Consider the following 19,234-nt stretch of genomic DNA (forward strand, 5'->3'; position numbering starts at 1 on the left):
GCAAGGTATAACTATAACCAGTAGACAATAACAAGCTGTCCGATCTCATGAGCACCGACAGCTAAAGAAATACTTCTCTTTCATTTTCCTGCCTCCTTTCTAAAAATGATTGACTAAGAAACGCTTACATTTCTATTTTTCCATTACTGTTACAAATAATTAGACACATTTCCTTTCAAAACAAGCTCTTTTTCAAGCACGTTAAACTAAACCACCGCAAGTGATTATTTCAGCAATGGGCAATCATATTCGAATTACATGGAAGGTTTCCTGGTAAGATTTGATGCCTGTTTTAATGCGCGCCCCCGGCGAAATACGGTTCTTGTCCAAAAAACAAACCTACGCCTTTAACCACGGCCAATAACAAGGAAAAACCCTCTTCAAAAGCATTGTTCACATTTTTCTTTGCAATTGTGCTAGAACAACAAAAAGAAACTTCAATGACGAAATATGGTAGCTCAGTATTTGGGTATATTGGTTGCTTTTTATCAGAATCTAAATCATAAGGAGAAATATATATTCTCAGAAAAGTAGTGGAGCGATTGCTGTACAGACACAGTGCAGTAAGTATAAACTTCAGAACGCGGTGTAGCTTTCAAGTTTTCAGCAGCAAATCACGTAGTTTGAAGAAAAGTGATGATTTATTGCCTGCTGAGTGACTGTTTAGGCCGATTTGGTTCAAAATATGACGCTTTGTTTGGCTTTCACCGCCGCTGATTGGCGTATGCGTCGACACGTGACTTTTGTTTACGGTTGAATGAACAAGGACTTTACTGATATCTTTAGCATTTTTCTAAAACTTCTTGAAGGGCACGAATTGTGAAAATAAATCGGCCAAAAAAACGCATGAAACGCTACGTCAGATCCCCAATTGCACATACCAACGATGCACATAGAACCCAAATGTTTAATAGAAGCGGCGACCAGCGTTGTAATGACTCGAGTCACGTTTTTAAATTACTTGACTTGACTCAAGTCAATGCTTGAAATGACTTAACTCGAGTCTCGGAAAGTAACTTAAGGCAAGTAAATTTATCCTTGCTAATTCATTGACCGACTGAATTACAGACATTTGATTTCGTTGCAAAAGATTGATTAAAGGTATACCCAATGACCTGACTTGATTTCACTTGCATTATGTTTTAACTTGACTTAATCCAATTAGTAATTTGACTCGACTTGACTTTAGTCAACTTCCCAAATGACTTTGTTACAGCACTGGGGGCGATATCTCTTGGTTTATGCTGATACCGGGGTGATTTTATCGGTAAATTTTACCCTTGATTGTAGTGTGACATCGGCCAATCTCCATGTTTCAAAAGTAATCTTTTTAAGCCCTAACCAGCTGCAACAACTGCGCCTGTTGTCTTAGCATTTTTTGGGTTATAGCGCCAACTGGTGTTCACTTTACGCAAGTGAAAATATTCACTTTCTCTATATTCCTTGTGGCAGTTTCGTTTGGGCTTTAGTCATTTGATTGAGAAATAACTTTCTGCTGTCGACAATATTGTTCTATTCCAACTTTATTGCGTCAGGTAAAAACATGCATGTTAGAAATTTCGCAAAATACTATCAGCCTATACGTTGCGTTCCTCGCAGCCAAAATTGGGTGAACCGTAAGTCTGAAAATAACTCTTGCAGCACATAACACAGTAGAAGCCGGTTAATATGACCACCTTGTGACTGGCACGAAACAATTTTGGTCATAATACCACGGTTAGTCACAAAAGGTCCAAAAACATGTTTTGATCATTTGTAGGTTAGCCGCATGTTTTATGACAGAAACCTTAATTAGGCCAATTGTCACTTTTATTATTGTCATAAGAAAACAATATTGACTATGTTTGGTATCAAAGTCAACTGCCATGGCGCATGCAGACGAGGCAAAGTGAGAACTAACGTCGGCAACCTTGAAACTAAAAGAACATTTTTTCATGGAAAAATTCGAAACCGCACGAAAATGGTCATAAAAAGCGGCTGCTAACATTACCAGTGGTTACGTCAAGCTTCTACCAAATAAAACGACACGATTCAGACACTAATTGCACCACGTCACCAAAATTAGTATACCCAACTACTGCTACGCGGTTTAGAGGACAGATTGCTATAACATTTTCTACTGCGTTGAACACGGCTATCGGTTTGCAACAAACAGACTTTAAGTAAGTCCTGATCGGATTTAAACGGTGCTCTTCAGCACAAAATATATGATCACAAAATAATGTTTTTCATGGCAAGCGGTATGTGTTGCTTTCCGTGACTATACGTTAGTAGATTATTTAAAACAAAGGCAACTTGTTGGAACTGTTCTCGTGTTGTATGATTGGATCAAGGAGTCAAACGCTTCGGATCACGCGGGAAGAGTGATGCGGATCGGATGTTGTGAAGTCCGAGATAAAGCATTGTAACTCGTTCCATTCCTAAAAATGTAGGATTTATAAACATAATTTTTCATAACTCTTATCTGAACTCATTTGCGCTGGAAAGGTGCCTCTGTACATACTAAACACCAGATGACCAGACAAGAACTTTTTATAAATTTAAAGACCAAGGATAAATGTAACTTCACATATTTGCAAAGATGCAACTTTAAGGAACGTATGAACGCAACACAAAGAGCACACACGACACAAAGTGCGTGTATACAAGTGAACACGAACCTATTCCTCCGCCCGCGTGAGGTGGACATCCATATCTGAACGAGTCGATGTAAGCTTGGATTGTCTTGATGTCAATGCCATGCGCTTTCGCTCGTTCCGTCAAGAACTCGGGATCGTGGACCCGTTGAGCGCCCGACAATATCTCCTCCCCCCTCATAAACATATCGTATGAGTTTGACCATTTCTGAGGAATAGGACAGGATAATATTAATACACGGTACAAGGTGTAAATGCATAAAAAAAAGTAAAAATACGTGGTTAAAAGTGCAAAGACATGATAAACTGTGAAAATGCTTACACAAATGAATGAGTCACGTCACAGCCACACGAACAAAGGCACAGAATTTAATGTTCTTATTAAATGCAGGGGCTTCCATTGGACAAAACTAAACAGATATATATGCCCCGTACGTATCTAAAAAATAAAAACAATGAACTTACAGGGTTGTTTGGATCAGGCATTGTGTAGAAAGGCCGAACTTCCAACGGATATTTATCCAAAATGTAGAAGTCTGTATCATACTTCTTTCTTACTAAGCGACCGAGCAGCTTTTCGTTCGGGGTGCTAAGTAGAAAAAGCGTAAGGTAAATATTAAGAATCTGTAACGTTCTCCTTCATACAGTGCCACATATAATAAATGAATACGTGCAGAATATATAACAAGATAAAAATAATAACTAAATAAGGTAAAAAAGAAAAATATTTGATAGCACTCTAGGGTTTATTTTATTTTCTCAACACAAGCATCATAGTGCTTCATCCAGTGCTGTTGCTTCTCGCCTGCCGTTTCAACGGATGACGCAAGCCGATACTTGCCAAAGCTTGTGTCGAGAAAATAGAAATAAAAGCCACCCCTAGTGCGCCATACTGCCACCCAATATCCTGCTTTTTTATTTTACTACACACTGATTATACTCGGTTTAGCCGCCATCAACTATATTTAATGTTTTGGAAATGCTTTGATATTTTGATGCTGCATTGTATAGTTGAGTACATGGTGTACCAGCATTAGTACAATCCACTTTGCAAGAGATACTATGGTAAAGGATTAAGAGCATGATAGGAATTAAAGTAAGGGATCCAAGTGATCACCTTAAATCTTCATTATCAGCCATTTCACATCCAGCTTCATTGAGCATGTTCACAGCTTCAGGATACTGTAAAATTAAAGATGGTTCCAGAAACTTGAATGGTTCAGCAGGATATTGCTTTCCTACTGTTTGGATTTCAGTCTGGTAACTGCATAAAATTTGCATTTTATAACTGACGTGATGTAGTGCCTTTATCAATTATATTTGTAATATATTATATTATATTGTATAATTATATTAATAAAATCAAAATAATGCTCATGGTAATAATTTTTATTAACAATCTAATGTACTACATGGTTATCTTACTGGTCACGTAATCCCTTGAATATAGCGATGAAAAGGTCACCTATGACCTGTAAAACCTCGTGATAATGATACTGGAAAGCCATTTCGAGATCTAGTCCAACGAATTCGGTCAAGTGACGATGGGTGTTCGAGTCTTCAGCGCGAAACACTGTCAATAAATATAGAAAAAACTGGCTTTAATAGATGCTTACAAGTTTGGCAATAAAAGTATTATCAAAATATGGAGTACTGCATCTTCTCAAATAAATCAGTAATGGATTAGTCAATGGTTAGCAAGAAAGAAATGTTTTTCGATATAAAGCTCTAACTTCAATAAACGCTTTCATGAAAGATATAACACTGACCTCCACCGACTGTAAACACACGACCAAAGTCAGCCGCAATTGCCATCTGTTTGTAAAGCTGGGGACTCTGGGCAAGGTAAGCATTCCCCTTGAAGTACGACACCTGGAAAATATTTCTTAAAATATTGGACTATTGATGCATTGAAGAAATTGTTTTTAAGTATCTAATTTGGCACCACAAAAACTTATCAGTTATGTTGTATATACTAACAACAAAACTATGGCAAAAAGCTTAAGATAGAAGTGAACAGTGTACTTTTGATTTTTCCAGTAAAAAACTTACATTTTTCATGTTAAAAAGTTTTAACTTTCCGCAATCTAAATAAATAGTTTCAACTCACAGTAAAGACATTGGCACCACCTTCACTTGCGGCTGATATAATTTTTGGAGTGTGTATTTCACAGAAACCTTTCCCAGTAAGCGTATCACGAAACAGCTTGCAGACACCTGCTTGCAGTCGAAATATTGCCTGCTTTGTAGTGGTCTAGATTAAACAAATGTAACAATATATTATGGGTGTTGTGCAAGAAATAAAATGACAAAACCAGTGGTGTTTGTGTTCAGAGTTATCTTACTGAATTAAAGTTTAAAACGATTCCTGGCAGAATTTAAGCAAAAAATAATAACGAACACATATATGTGGGATACTAGAGTCAAGGAGGGTCTATGCCAGGGGTGGGCAACCTTTTTGAACCCGAGGGCCGCTTTGGTTGTTAAATTTTTACTGACGAGCCAAGTCATAAGAACTTATGACATCATAAATAGTTTATGTCGTTTAATTGTTCCATATCTGCATTCCTCAATCTAAAAATATCATTAAATTGTGGATAATCAACATCTTGTCATCAATGCTGGCCTAAATAAAGAAAAGAAAAAGAGAGAAACGTTCATAAACGGTACTCTTGGTAGCCTTTACAATTTTTTTGGAATTTTACGATTCGACTAGAAGAGCCACAAAAAACATGCCGGCGAGCCGCAGTTTGCCCCTCACTGGTCTATGCTAAGTCTTGCTACTGTGCTTGGCAGTCAGCCTTAATACTTTAATACTCAAGTTCAAGTGAAGTAGTTAGCAGATTTACCCTCAAATCAAGAATCCTGTTGTCAAGACGAGTGTCTTGATTGACCCGAGCACGGCCACTCTCATCTTCTTTGCCATCTTCCAGTTCTGGTCGCGAAGCATCTTCAATCAGCAAAGGCAGTTGTGGTGCTGCTTTGCTCACGACAAATATCTGTTCAATTGTAGGGTTAAAATTTTTGCCAACTAACTCATGAATGCTTTTTAACATTCTAAGTTCGTCAGTTAAAAGCAGAAAACATTTGAACACTTGAACAGAGGCGTAATTATTAATTTTAATTTAAGTGTATGTGAAATAGTAAAGGTTTGATGACTCTGCGGCATGTGCAGAGTTAACATGAAAATTCATGTTTCTCCACCTTTCTAATGTGAATCTCCAAGTTAGTCTGAGAACAGGCTTCAATTGGTTGGTCCACGGTTTTGATGACTCCACAAACATCAACAATACTCTCTTTGGTAATACTAAAACCACCAAAAAAACATATTTCATGAAACCGAAAGTAACATTCAAAAACAACAGCTTGCACCTGAAGGTATATTAATACTATATATATACATGTTTAATGGCAAAAAACTTACTTTGTGCAAAATTTCACCATTTGCTTGCTAACATTTTCACCAACAAACACTAGAGCTTGTATTGTGGCTTGCTGGTCACGAAGTACAATAAAACATTGGCGACCTGTACCTCTTGATGTGTGTAACCTACCACGTACCCAGATCTCTTGTTCAGCCTGACCAGAACTTATGTCTTTTACATGAATAAGACTTCTGTCTAAAAAGGACATCATAAAAATATATCGTAATCTGTTACAATTCATCAGCCTTGCATTGGGTCTACTCAAGTAAATGCTTAAGAGCTTTTTGTTACATTGAAAACTCCAAATCCTACAAAGATTTTAATTTGAAAACAAAACGGAAAAACACTAAATAACAACATGAAAATAAGACATGATGTCATGTATGTGTAATTGTATATACTCCATATAACAATTAAGTTATACCTGGCTTTTCAGTTGATTGTATCATAGTCATGAATCCATATAAATCCTTGGAGATATCATCCGCTTGTTCCTGTTTTTGAGCCTCTGCCAGTTCAGCTTTTCTCTGGGCCTTCTTGGCTGCTTTTTCAGCTTCTTTTTGTTGTTTCTTTAAAGCACTCTTTGAAAGAGGCTTCGCATCTCTGAAATAAAGCCAATTTTACTTCACCGCAGATTTTTGAGTATTATGGCACAGCATAGTCAAAACTGCATGACATGAACTTGTGCTTAAAACATGTTCGTCAAGCATTACAAATTTTACTACTTTGCTTTTTGGCAAATGACTTAAAAAATGCCCTAAGACAAATAATCTTTTACCAAGAACTACAAGCCTCTGATTAAAGAATTATATATTACAAAATGTTACCGTTGGAAATATAGCGTAGTAATTCGATTTAATTTTATGAGCTAATTTATTAGTGCACCATGGCATATACGTGTCTTTACAAGTATTAGTTTAGTATGGCACAAATACTGGCATTTGATATAAGGACATATTTATCCAGACTAGAATAATTTTGATTAACAGTAAACTTAAAAGTAGAACTACCATGCTTACAACTAAAAGTTAAAATCTATCATTTAATTTATACAAAAACCTAGGTTAGATACCGGTATATAAGGGCACAAATAAAATTGCTCCAGACAGACAGAATGCATCGATATTTGAGGTTTTACTGCAAATTTTAAAAACATACCCAGCAGGTGGAGTGTTTTCAGTATCGGCCATATTGGACTATTCCTTCAGCACCTGGTAGAAAAAGCTATCATAAACATGCACACACTTGTACAGATATGAAAACTAAGCCACCTACCCTATATGTGGTTATATTGAACCTAGAAAACAAAAAAGTTCAAATGTACCAGCCCAGTCATACACTCTAGAACAGTGTTTCTCAAACTTTTTGCGATCGCGTACCACTCATTCGTTTTTTTTGCTACACTGCGTACCACCTGGCTCCTGAATGACTTATTTTACTCAAATGTACCGGTATTTATTAGTTATTACCGTTATTACTATACCATAACACCAATGAATAGCAAGAAAACACAATTTAATTTGATAGAAGCAACTGTTTCTTCTGCACAAGCTTGTCTATCCGGGGCAACACATTACTCACAGCACATCGAAAATCATGTTCAGCGGTACGCGGTACCACTTAAAAAGCTCTCGCGTACCACAGTTTGAGAACCACTGCTCTAGAATCTAGATTGATAAACAATATATCATTGTATTAACCATCTGAAGGAAAAAGGTTGAAAACTGCTGGTCTACACCGTTTGTCAGTCTACAGGCTAACCGATGGTAGCATGTTACAGCTGGTTACTAAATCTATCGATCTTTCAAACATTATACTGATACAGAACTGTTCCCACTCTTCTTACCAGTTGTCTTAATAGCCTAGTACAGGGTGGTCCAAACCCTGGCACGCAGGCCGCATATGGCCCGCGGAGAGATTTTTTGCTGCCTGCAAATGCTTTTGGAGTTTTGGTGCACTGTATTTTCCATTGCAAAATCCTCAGTTGTTACACCTCATTTTATTGAAATGAGTTGCATTAGCCACAGCCTGAGATAAGGCGCACATCCTTGAAGTGCAAGTCAATATGTGATTATTATGGGGCGATAACACCTTGTTATGGCTACTGTCACAGTACAGTATTGTATGACGATACACATATGCAACAATTTTAACTTTTTGTTGAAGCACAGTCGCAAGCAAGTAGAAAATATCAGAGTGTGATGTTATTGGTGCAACAAAGCATCAAGTCGCTTGGAACCTAAGACCTTTGCTAACTTTGGAGTTTCCCCATTTGCGGCCCGCAATGTTTCCTCAAACCTTAATGTGGCCTTTCATGCTCGCAGTTTTGGACCACCCTGGCCTAGACCCTAGTACAATACTATACTGTTTATAGCAGCAACAGCTAGCTTAAGTAGTGTTCTGATAAATGTAAAACAAACGCTTTTTGCAGTGATATTAGTAACGTTGTGCTTTGCACAAAATATGCTTGATGAGCGCAAAATACCCGATGACGTAGCCTATACTGGCTGCAGTTCTAACTGATGTCACCACGATTCTTACCGGAACCTAACGTGAAGCGTGCAAACTCAATACCGAATACCGATAAGCCGGAGTAATGCGGCTATGTAACAGAAGTGAAAAATCCAAATAATCAACAAACAGTATCTCCATCGTCCATAATGTACGTCATTTCTTCCTACTTAGGCCTATTAAACTGAATGTAAAATTTCGAAATAGTCCGTAGTGTACTGATGTGGTGTGTGCATAATTTGATGAAAATGTGTGGTCATATCAATGACCTAAAATAGCGTCGAATAAAACGGATGCCAGCCTGGTCGTACCAGACCGATCACATAACCTATTTTTTTTGGCCTACTTCATTACTTACACACTCCATTCAGCAATTCTGATGCAATTCAAGGAATCGTGAACTCGCTATTGGAAGGTTTGATTTCAGTGCGCTGAATAAAATACGCTAATAAATGTTACGCCAAAATTTTTCGCCACGTCAACATAGCACTATAAAAACTTAAAAGGGTATGCGGCGTAAAGCCAATTTTGCGGTGGAAAATTAGTAGATAAACCAGCTTACTATGACGGACAAATCTGAAGAGTTGCAGTTTGAGAAACTTTAATCTAAAACTTTAAATATGGATTTGAAGCTTCAAAAGCGTCGCCGTGAGACAAACAGCAGACTTTGTAATAACAACACAATCAACAAAAAAGCTCTGACGTACCAGTTTTTGTGACATGATAAATTCTGCACGTATCCGCTAACTCACGACAGTGTCTTCCAATGATAAGCTTCTGTTTCGGTAAAGGAAAATGCGTCCTATATTTATTTTGTGAGGTTTGCAGAAAAAAAATACGGCCTACTATTGTCATTTTGCGTCAGCAACAGTTTATTGGTTTATTTTGTGGGGTTTCATAGAGATGCTGGCTGTGAAGCAAATTGTGAAAATAGCAAGCGCTATAACTTAGCATATTTTGATTAACTAATTGCAATAAATTAAGATATCCACAGTCCATTGTGCAAATAGTTGAAGAAGGATAACCCAATAACCCACTTGGTCGGTCGGTCGGCATGACCTAGCCTATAAGCTTACTTCTCAATATAATCGCTCATGTGTTGCTTAAAATTCATTTTTCGAAATTGCTAATTTATAGCTCTATAGCAGAGTTTGCAAAATGTTCTTTTGTCACATACGACCAATGTGGTAAGCAAACTTAGGCCTGTAGGCCTATATGTCTCGAGCAAAATTGCGGGTGACTCTTGTCTATTTTGCGTGCACTTCCGCGTATGCTCAAAGTCTGTCTAATTTTTTTTACTGAACTGGCATTAGATGAAGTGAAAAATTTAACTCACTCCGTTGAGATTATCGATGAAAAAATAAAAACTGAAGAGCATCTATGTCTTGATGAAATTATCTCTGCTTCGACTCAGGTATTTGTATAATACTTTTGTATAATTTAGCCTATTTGAGATAAAAGCTTTAAAAAGAAATCATTTCAGCTATTTTAACTTAAGAGAATTTTAGTTATCGCATGGAACGTTTTACAAAGTGCATTTCACAGCTTGCCTTAAACCAGATAAAAATGGTCCCTGCTACGGTTCGACGGTGAGACAAATCAGCCTAGCCTAATAATATTGTAGGGAATTAGGCCATGTTTTGTACAAATATAATTGTGTATGCAATTTTCTTCCTTTGGTTGTGCAGACATAGTAAGGAACAATGTAACGTATGACAATTGGTTGTTTTGATAAATTTCTTTGATAGAATTAAAGCATCCTATTGTGTTAACTTTAAAAATGTTTTTCAGAAAAAATATTTTGCTGAAATTTCGTATGAGCAATCGCTGGGTCCCAACCAACAACCTCAATCCTTTTTATATTGTTAGGAAGAATTGCCAAATAGCGTAGGTAAGTTAAAACCAATAAACATAGGGCACCACATCCAATACAGTCTATAAGCTACAATATAACATGGTCGGCTTGACATGCTATTCTGTTAAATTTCGTTGCAAAATAGGCTTTTATCTTTAATGGCTTTAATGATTATCTTTTCTTTTAAAATACATCGAGTTTTTGGTACATTCTATGCTTTGAGGTTCTTGATCCATGATGTAGGGAAAAATGAGAATGCTACGCTAGGTACCTTTGAATCTGGCCAAATGCGATCAACCGTGATGTGGAGCTATTTTTAATAAGGAGACAGAAAGATGCTTGAAAAATCAGGCCCATAACATTTGCTTCTCTTTTGTAATGATATTGTTATTTAGCCTAAACGACAATTATTATCAATTTTCAGAATGGGGAAGTGTTATGTCATATAAGAAGTAATATTCGTTGAACAAAACGCCATGCCATTAATGCAAATTTCATGTGAGTTTATAGGACATAGGGTTATACTGAAACAGTTGGACGTTTATAGTAGGTATAGGTCTACTTGTACTGATCCCACTGCTCTATTCTTGCTGCTTTACGCAATCTCGATATTTCATTAGACATTTTTTTCACTGAATTGCCGTTAAAACAATTAAGATTTCTGCTACAGGACAAAGTGTGTCAATAGCTTTGAGGTTCAGAATTACTTTTATGCATCTGTGCCTTTCAACTGTGTATGTCAAGATGAGAATTTTGATTTGCTTGTGTATTAAAATTTTCATGGCGTAAAAAACTTTCGATTTGTATTTTGCGCACTAAATACGCACGAATAAATTAAAAGCAAATGAAATAAGTGTCAATAAAATAAGTACCGTGTATGAATAGATACTCGCTATGAAAAAATATAGTCCTTTAACTTAGGGAATCAAGTTCCCGTTGCAACTAAGGCTTGAAATCCGGTAAAATATAGGCTTGAAACACGGAAATACTCACAACTAATAATAAAAAACAACTTCAGTGCGCTCTGGTTTGCTCTTCGGTTTCTTCAATATTATCTCAACTACGCTTTCCAAAACCGCGACAACTGCAAAGCATGCAATGATTGTGTAACATGGTGACTATACGCAAGAAGATTTTCCTTCAGATATCTGAACTACAATACGTATTCCCGTAATTTATTTTTATCCAGAAAACATGCTTTTACAAGATTTTAAGTTAGATCTTTAGAATTCAAAATTGTCTAAGCTAAACAAAAAGTCAAAATAAATGTCATAAAAAGCTTGCTTCTCTTTTCACCTTCGACAAGAGACGCTATGACGCAGGATTCCATTTGAGAATAGTCGTTGCAATTACAAGTAGAGGACAAACCAAGTCATCTTGATTAGCGCGGAATGCAAAGTTTTCAAGACCAAGAATAAATGTAAAAGCAATTCACAGAAGCGACACTAAAATCTTGATATTTTAATGCGGTGTAACTTAGAATATACGTTGCCAATGGTGTTAGCAGGTATCATCATGCTATAAGCTAACCACCATGTAGGCGTATAGTCTGTAACAATTTTAGGATAAATAAACTTGAAAATGTACTGCTGGCAGTAAAGATACTGCAAGAGCAGCGCGCCCTGAGAGTTTAACCCTAACAAGAAAAGTAGGAGGAGTCAAACACACACTGCGGTTGTCCACGCAGTAAAAATGTGCTGTGCATAGCAATCGAGCACTTAATTGCGTCTACACTTGTGTTATACAAAAAACGAAAACTTATAGGCCTATATACATAAAAACAGTTCACAGCATTTTATCTGTGAGATCATATAGTTGTGCAAATGTTTTTGCGTAATCCGACAGGTGGTTACGTAGTACCACGTGTAGGAAACGTTGAAAGACCACGTACCAAAAAAAACAATTCGTAAAAAAATGACGAAATTGAAAAATAACTATTCAAAAATAATTGTAACCGGATTATATTGTGTGTCGGGGGGAGGATGAAAGCATTTATGTGCTTTCTACTGCAGAAGAGCATATGTATGCTGTAGATGTAAGGTAGACGTAAATGGATATACAAACGGCAAAAAGTGTTGTGTGTTTGATAAATGATAATATTTTTTCTATAGGCATATAGTCGCAATTTTTGATTTTGTCAATTAAACTGTCTCGCTAAAACATACAGCAAACATGTTCAAAACTTTGCTTTTTCTTCTCATCTGCATTGTGTATCTTGGTGCAATATGCATGGCCGAAGACACCGGAGAGAAAAAAGGAATAAGCCACGAACCAGATGGCGTAGGTAAGTTAAAACCAATAAACATAGGGCACCACATCCAATACAGCATATAAGCTACAATATAATTACATGGTCGGCTTGAAATGTTAATCTGTTAAATTTCGTTACAAATTGGGCTTTTACAATGATTAATTATCTTTTTCTTTAAAATACATCGAGTTTTTGGTACATTCTATGCTTTGAGGTTCTTGATCCATGATGTAGCGAAAAATGAGAATGATACGCCAGGACCAGATAACTTTGAATCTGGCCAAATGCGATCAACCTTGATGTGGAGCTATTTTTAATTAGGAGACAGAAAGATGCTTGAAAATGCAGGCCCATAACATTTGCTTCTATTTTGCAATGATATTGTTATTTAGCCTAAACGACAATAATTTTCAATTTTCAGATCGGGGAAGTGTTATGTCCTATTAGAAATAATATTCATTGAACAAAACGACATGCCACTACTGCAAATTTCATGTGAGTTTATAGGACATAGGATTATGCTGAAACAGCTGGACGTTTATAGTAGGCTGCAGTATAATCATTAAAAAAGTAATTATCATAATCATACATTTTAGAAATCATTTATTATTCATGATAGTATAAATGAAAGTATGTTGCTTCGAAAATTTTAGTCATTTATGTATTTACAGATTTATTCAGACAATAGGCTATAGCATTGCTCGTCAAAAAGTGGATTCGTCAAAGACGCCAAGTGATCAACTCAATTTGTCTTCAACGAGCACTTTCTTAGACATTTATTAATGTATTTGCATTTTTGAAAGCTTATAAGCTCCAAACACAATATAAAATATATCGAAATATAACGTTGTTTTAAACCTATACGAAGAAGGTTATCAGTCATGTTCTACCAACAGCTAGATCAGACCGAAAGGCTACAATATTTGTTTCAAACGCTTGACAAATCCTTTCATCTCATGATTATTGTCGTTGGACGTAAGTTTCTAAACCTAAATTTTATCTTGTACTGGTTTGCACCAATAACCAATACTTTAACATTTTTCAAGATCGTCTCGTCAAGGTTGCAAACTCCTGGTCTACAATACTTAGATATAGCCTAGACTCTAGAGATTCGTTTGTATTCCGTGAAACGATGTTTCTGATTGTTATTATAATTGCCACTAATGTTTACAAACTTTTTACCGAGTCCCCAGTTAACCTACTAATTCAAAATCGATAAATATTTTTATTTAAAAATAGTTACATCAAAAAATAACTATGCAGCCTGCAATCAACATTATCTGGAAACAATTAACTTAATAAGAAAACAAATTTAGTAACCAAAGAACCGATGTTAACAAATTTCACACCGGTCTATTTTAATCGGTTCTTTCAAATCGGAGTGTACGAGCACTTTTGATGGCGTAACAATGCAAAACATAATACAGTATCAAATTTATGCAATGTCGCGTAAATGCCGTAGAGGAAATTACACAAACCTACCATGGTGAGAAAGCACGCAGTGTAACGATGACGAGTTTTACCACAAAACCTTTACATATACTCAGAAGGTAAAAGTGTCGTTTGTTTGAGTTGTTGTGTGCCAGTTGTGGGTTATACTGTATAGCCTATCCTCAACATAGATATTTTATGACGATGATCGATAAATGGAATTCTTAAATTGTTTTGCAGGTTAAATCAGGTTAGCCAGACAGACTAAAGTAACATGTAAACAAACAGTTTTTATTTACTCTCTAAGTTCGCTCAAATTATGGAGTGATGACGGGCGGGTTGACAGCAGTTACTAAAGACGACCTACGTAATGATGAAAATATGAATTTTCTCCATGCCAAAATGATAGAAATTTTAGGTTTTAATAAATTCGAGTTTAAATATGGTACTGTACAGGTAATAAATATACTTTCATGCGACCGGGATTTATGCTTAATCTATTGTATCGTAAAAACCTGTAAGAGAGTAATAATGAGTTTATAATACGTCAAAGTAAGGCAAACTTCGGCCAGTTGTAGCCTGCAGTTCTGTATTTAGGAAAACACAACATAATAACAAAGAATATAAAAACAACGAACAATACCCATGACGTTCTTTCTCACTCAATACAAGGTAATGTAATTACATGTATTGTAATAGTAATTTTGAACACTTATTAAATTCCAGGTGGTACAAGGAATGTTATAATAGATTGCACATTTTAGCACCTGAGCAGAAGCCTGATCGTTTGCCAGTAATGCTACTGTAAGTTTCTTCATATTGTATCATTATTCTACATAAGCAAAACGTGTAGCTGTAAATAATTCTCAATATTGGAAAAATGTTGGGTAAAATCACTAAACACAAAGCTTGGTGATAAATAGAAAAATAGCTGTTTAACTTCATGTCAGGTAACTTGTTCGTGAACTACTTACTGTCCATGTGTTTTTCTCTCTCTAACACAAAACGAACGACTCGTTTTTTGATACGTCTTGTGTGTGTGTTACGCTCAGATTGGGTAAATTGTGTGCTAGTATTCAGAATAGTCCATATGTATCTATGTACGACTAACCATTAGGTGAGATGTTACGTCGAATTCTGGGCAAGACCTTGACTTCTACATCCCGGTAATTATTACCTGAAGTTATATTGCAAAGCGGAGGATTTACAGGATTAATATATGTAGTTGGACCGCTTTCTTGACATACCAGATTACATAATTATGTTCAACAAAACGTGTTGAACAATATTTTTGTTTATGATGTTCTCGAAAGTTCTATATCTTGAATTTACACAATAAAATATAATCGTAGCTATTGGACATTGACCACAGTAGACCCAGAAGACCAGCAGCGACGTTGACCAAAGCTTTCTTTTGTGAGTATCTTCACTTTGCTAAGAATGTATAAATAATACAAACTTATAAAGTTACCCAAACTCCACATGAGGGCAAGAGCTGTAAGCACAATTGCACCACATTGTAATCAATGCTGCTGGGCCATGAACTATGAAGAGGAATAACTTACAAAAAAATGTTAGAGGATTTATAGATCAGGCTTTTAACAAGTTTAACAAATAAAGTCGTTTTATTAAATTACGACGTTTCGGAAACGCCTAAATTGTCGATACAAAATTCATCAAATTAAAATAACAGCGGAAAAATAACAGGAAATTACTGAATGGACATAGCCTACATGTAAACATGAAAAGAAAAAATTAATCATTTCCGAACAAGGTTTTTCCTCAGTGGGAAAAATTCAAACAAGAAATTCAAAAAATCTAACAAGCCACACATAAACCTAACTTAGCCTATATGAATACTTCGAACACAAGATCAAAAAATAAGCCAGTATTTCCCAGTCTCAAAATATATTACAAAACATTATGAGTACCTGAAAAAAATTTATTCAACCTATTTAACTAAAAAATTTTAATTGTCATTGCGTTAGGTCAACATTTGTTGTTAGTAATTTTCCAACTTGGTTAATTTTGTATTTGGCTGTTTTACCCTGTAGGCTACAGGCCTACTTCTACTTCACACTGCTCTATTCTTGCTGCTTAATTACGCAATCTCGACATTTCATTAGACATTTTTTTCACAATGAAGATTTCTGCTACAGGACAAAGTGTGTCAATAGCTTTGAGGTTCAGAACTACTTTTATGCATCTGTAGCTTTCAACTGTGTATGTCAAGATGCGAATTTTGATTTGCTTGTGTATTAAAATTTTCATGGCCTGAAAAACTTTCGATTTGTATTTTGCGCACTAAATACGCACGAATAAATTAAAAGCAAATGAAATAAGTGCCAATAAAATGAATACCGTGTACGAATATATACTCGCTATGAAAAAATATAGTCCTTCAGCTTAGGGAATCAAGTTCCCGTTGCATCTAAGGCTTGAAATCCGGTAAAATATAGGCTTGAAACACGGAAATACTCATAACTAATAATAAAAAACAACTTCAGTGCGCTCTGGTTTGCTCTTCAGTTTCTTCAATATTATCTCAACTATGCTTCCCGAAACCGCGACAACTGCAAAGCATGCAAAGATTGAGTAACATACTGACTATACGCAAGAAGATCTTCCTTCAGATATCTGAACTACAATACGTATTCCCGTAATTTTTTTTTTATCCAGAAAACATGCTTTCACAAGATTTTAAGTTAGATCTTTAGAATTCAAAATTGTCTAAGCTAAACAAAAAAGTCAAAATAAATGTCATAAAAAGCTTGCTTCTCTTTTCACCTTCGACATGAGACGCTATGACGTAGGATTCCATTTGAGAATAGTCGTTGCAATTACAAGTAGAAAACAAACCAAGTCATTTTTATTAGCGCGGAATGCAAAGTTTTCAACGGTAAAAAATAAAGTAAAAGCAATTCACTGAAGCGACACTAAAATCTTGATATTTTGATGCGGTGTAGAATATACGTTGCCAGTGGTGTTAGCAGGTATCATCATGCTATAGGCTAACCGTGGTCCACCATGTAGGTCTCTATGGTCTGTAATATTTTTAGGATAAATAAACTTGAAAATGTACTGCTGGCAGTAAAGACACTGCAAGAGCAGCGCACCCTGAGAGTTAAAACCCTAACAAGAAAAGTAGGAGGAGTCAAACACACACTGCGGTTGTCCACGCAGTAAAAAGGAGCTGTGTATAGCAATCGAGTACTTAATTGTGTCTAAACTTGTGTTGTATAAAAAACGAAAACTTACATATAAAAACAGTTCACAGTATTTTATTTGTGAGATCATACAGTTGTGCAAATGTTTTTGCGTAATCCGACAGGTGGTTACGTACGTAGTACCACGTGTAGGAAACGTAGAAAGACCACGTACCGAAAAAAACAATTGGTAGCAGTTTCGTAAAAATATGACAAAATTGAAAAATAACTATTCAAAAACAATTGTAACCGGATTATATTGTGTGTGTGTGTTGGGGGGGGGATGAAAGCATTTATGTGCTTTGTACTGCAGAAGATCATAGGTATGCTGTAGATGTAAGGTAGACGTAAACGGATGCAAACGGCAAAAAGCGTTGTGTGTTTGATAAAAGACAATGTTTTTTCTATAGGCATAGTCGCAATTTTTGATTTTGTCAATTAAACTGTCTCGCTAAACCGTACAGCAAACATGTTCAAAACTTTGCTTTTGCTTCTCATCTGCATTGTGTATCTTGGCGCAAAATGCATGGCGGAAGACACCGGTGAGAAAAAAGGAATAAGCCAAGAAGAATCAGAGAGTGAAGCTGCCCTTCCTGACGTTCGACAAAAACTACACGAACTGCTTCTTCACTTATTCAATGTTTTACGCGCAAAAGTTCAGGTGATTCCAACGCATATTACAGTATTGGTATAATTATGCAAGAGTTCACCACTGCTTTACTACAGTAAAAACTAAATAAATACATTTTAATGAAAAAGCATGTTATTTAAAGCAAGAAATAATGTAGGCTATAGCACTTTTAACCTGGGCATGATATTCGTAAGAAGTGTGACTTGAAAAATTGAAATGTATAAACCAATTATATGTTCCTTATATAGGAAAAAAGTCCCATAGCTTTGCAGGGACTTCTCAGCTACACCAGGCCATTGCTAAGAGCAAGGTTTGCTCAAGAAGAGAAGTTCACTAATGTAAGTGTCAAACTTCTCATCCATTAGTTTAATATATCTACTGCATACTGTAGCTCCTAAATTTTAATAGGCTAATAAACGACTTATTAAACAGAAAAACTGCCCAAATACCAACACATCGGAAACTTATTAGCGGATATATGCAACCCTTTATCGAACTGACTGACAGGACGCAACGTTAAAGCTTGGATAACAATTGACAACGCAACCTTTGCTATTCGGATGACCAGCATTTTCAGCATTAAACATAATAGTATGAAAAAATCATTAGAGGCAGCACGTATATATTCAAATAAATACTAGCTTATGGAAGAAGTCTGTTAGTTTTTCAACAAATAAAAACTTTTTTCCAATTACCAGTGCTGTGTATATTGCAAAACGTCACACTGCTTTCTTTAACGAACGATACCGTAAGCTTAAATATGACGCTGATAAACACAAAGATTAAAAACATTACGTGGCCTATACATCGAGTAATTTGAGGGACTATTTATTATTATTTGCGTAACTGTTACGTTCAGAGTGCGATACATCGAAGTGTCATGCGCGTATCTGCTGTATACGAAACTGCGTTATCCAATGCGGGCAAAATTACCGCCAGACAAAATCATTTCATTAAATTCATTTAGATTGACGTACAAAGATGCTTTAGAAAATATAATCGTGTTTAAACAACAATTCAAACCAATTAAGTTGTCAGCAATTACCCAGGCTGATTTTTAATGAAAGCAATTGAAACAGTGATAATGCTGTTTAACAAATTATTTATCTATGTCAGTAGCCTACTTCAGGACATAAGTAGGCTTTTACATCAAATCTGTGTATTAATGTTATTGCAACATTGGTTTTCCGGTGTTTGCCTTCTATTTTTTGTACGCTGGTTATAACAACAACAACAACAACCACACATACCACTTACCAAGATCCAGCTAATGTAGGTAGTTTTTCAA

The 19,234-nt window shown here is 35.9% G+C and overlaps 2 protein-coding genes and 1 long non-coding RNA gene across 3 annotated transcripts; 2 read left to right on the forward strand and 1 right to left on the reverse strand.

Annotated features, from left to right (window-relative positions):
- Window positions 1–1,507: 1,507 nt before the first annotated feature.
- On the reverse strand, window positions 1,508–7,379 carry LOC143465572 (aspartate--tRNA ligase, cytoplasmic-like). The gene is made up of 12 exons (XM_076963943.1): window positions 7,220–7,379; window positions 6,486–6,664; window positions 6,061–6,256; window positions 5,841–5,943; window positions 5,486–5,635; window positions 4,747–4,890; window positions 4,406–4,508; window positions 4,062–4,209; window positions 3,754–3,900; window positions 3,102–3,225; window positions 2,661–2,844; window positions 1,508–2,420 (listed from the first exon to the last, which is right to left on the reverse strand). The coding sequence occupies exons 1-12, from the start codon at window positions 7,249–7,251 to the stop codon at window positions 2,329–2,331; spliced, it is 1,602 nt and encodes a 533-aa protein (XP_076820058.1). The 5' UTR covers window positions 7,252–7,379; the 3' UTR covers window positions 1,508–2,328.
- A 5,155-nt stretch (window positions 7,380–12,534) lies between these two features.
- Window positions 12,535–13,523, forward strand: LOC143465742 (uncharacterized). Its single transcript, XR_013118645.1, has 3 exons — window positions 12,535–12,711; window positions 13,100–13,173; window positions 13,350–13,523. It is a non-coding gene; the product is annotated as an uncharacterized LOC143465742 (long non-coding RNA).
- Window positions 13,524–17,729: 4,206 nt separating this feature from the next.
- Window positions 17,730–18,640, forward strand: LOC143465423 (uncharacterized). Its single transcript, XM_076963687.1, has 3 exons — window positions 17,730–17,976; window positions 18,195–18,284; window positions 18,379–18,640. Exons 1-3 carry the CDS (start codon window positions 17,785–17,787, stop codon window positions 18,415–18,417), a joined length of 321 nt encoding a protein of 106 aa, XP_076819802.1. The 5' UTR covers window positions 17,730–17,784; the 3' UTR covers window positions 18,418–18,640.
- The last annotated feature ends 594 nt before the right edge of the window (window positions 18,641–19,234 follow it).

Source organism: Clavelina lepadiformis, chromosome 7, assembly GCF_947623445.1.
Source record: "Clavelina lepadiformis chromosome 7, kaClaLepa1.1, whole genome shotgun sequence".
Taxonomy (NCBI): domain Eukaryota; kingdom Metazoa; phylum Chordata; class Ascidiacea; order Aplousobranchia; family Clavelinidae; genus Clavelina; species Clavelina lepadiformis.

Excerpts from the sequence above, each read along its gene's own strand:
- LOC143465572 (XM_076963943.1), bottom strand. The coding sequence starts at position 7,251 with ATGGCCGATACTGAAAACACTCCACCTGCTGG. Across the intron at positions 6,257-6,485 it reads ACAATCAACTGAAAAGCCAG|ACAGAAGTCTTATTCATGTA; the intron begins GTATAACTTAAT and ends TGTCCTTTTTAG. Across the intron at positions 2,845-3,101 it reads TGCCTGATCCAAACAACCCT|AAATGGTCAAACTCATACGA; the intron begins GTAAGTTCATTG and ends CCTATTCCTCAG.
- LOC143465423 (XM_076963687.1), top strand. The coding sequence starts at position 17,785 with ATGTTCAAAACTTTGCTTTTGCTTCTCATCTGCATTGTGTATCTTGGC. Across the intron at positions 17,977-18,194 it reads TTTTACGCGCAAAAGTTCAG|GAAAAAAGTCCCATAGCTTT; the intron begins GTGATTCCAACG and ends TTCCTTATATAG. Across the intron at positions 18,285-18,378 it reads AAGAAGAGAAGTTCACTAAT|AAAAACTGCCCAAATACCAA; the intron begins GTAAGTGTCAAA and ends CTTATTAAACAG.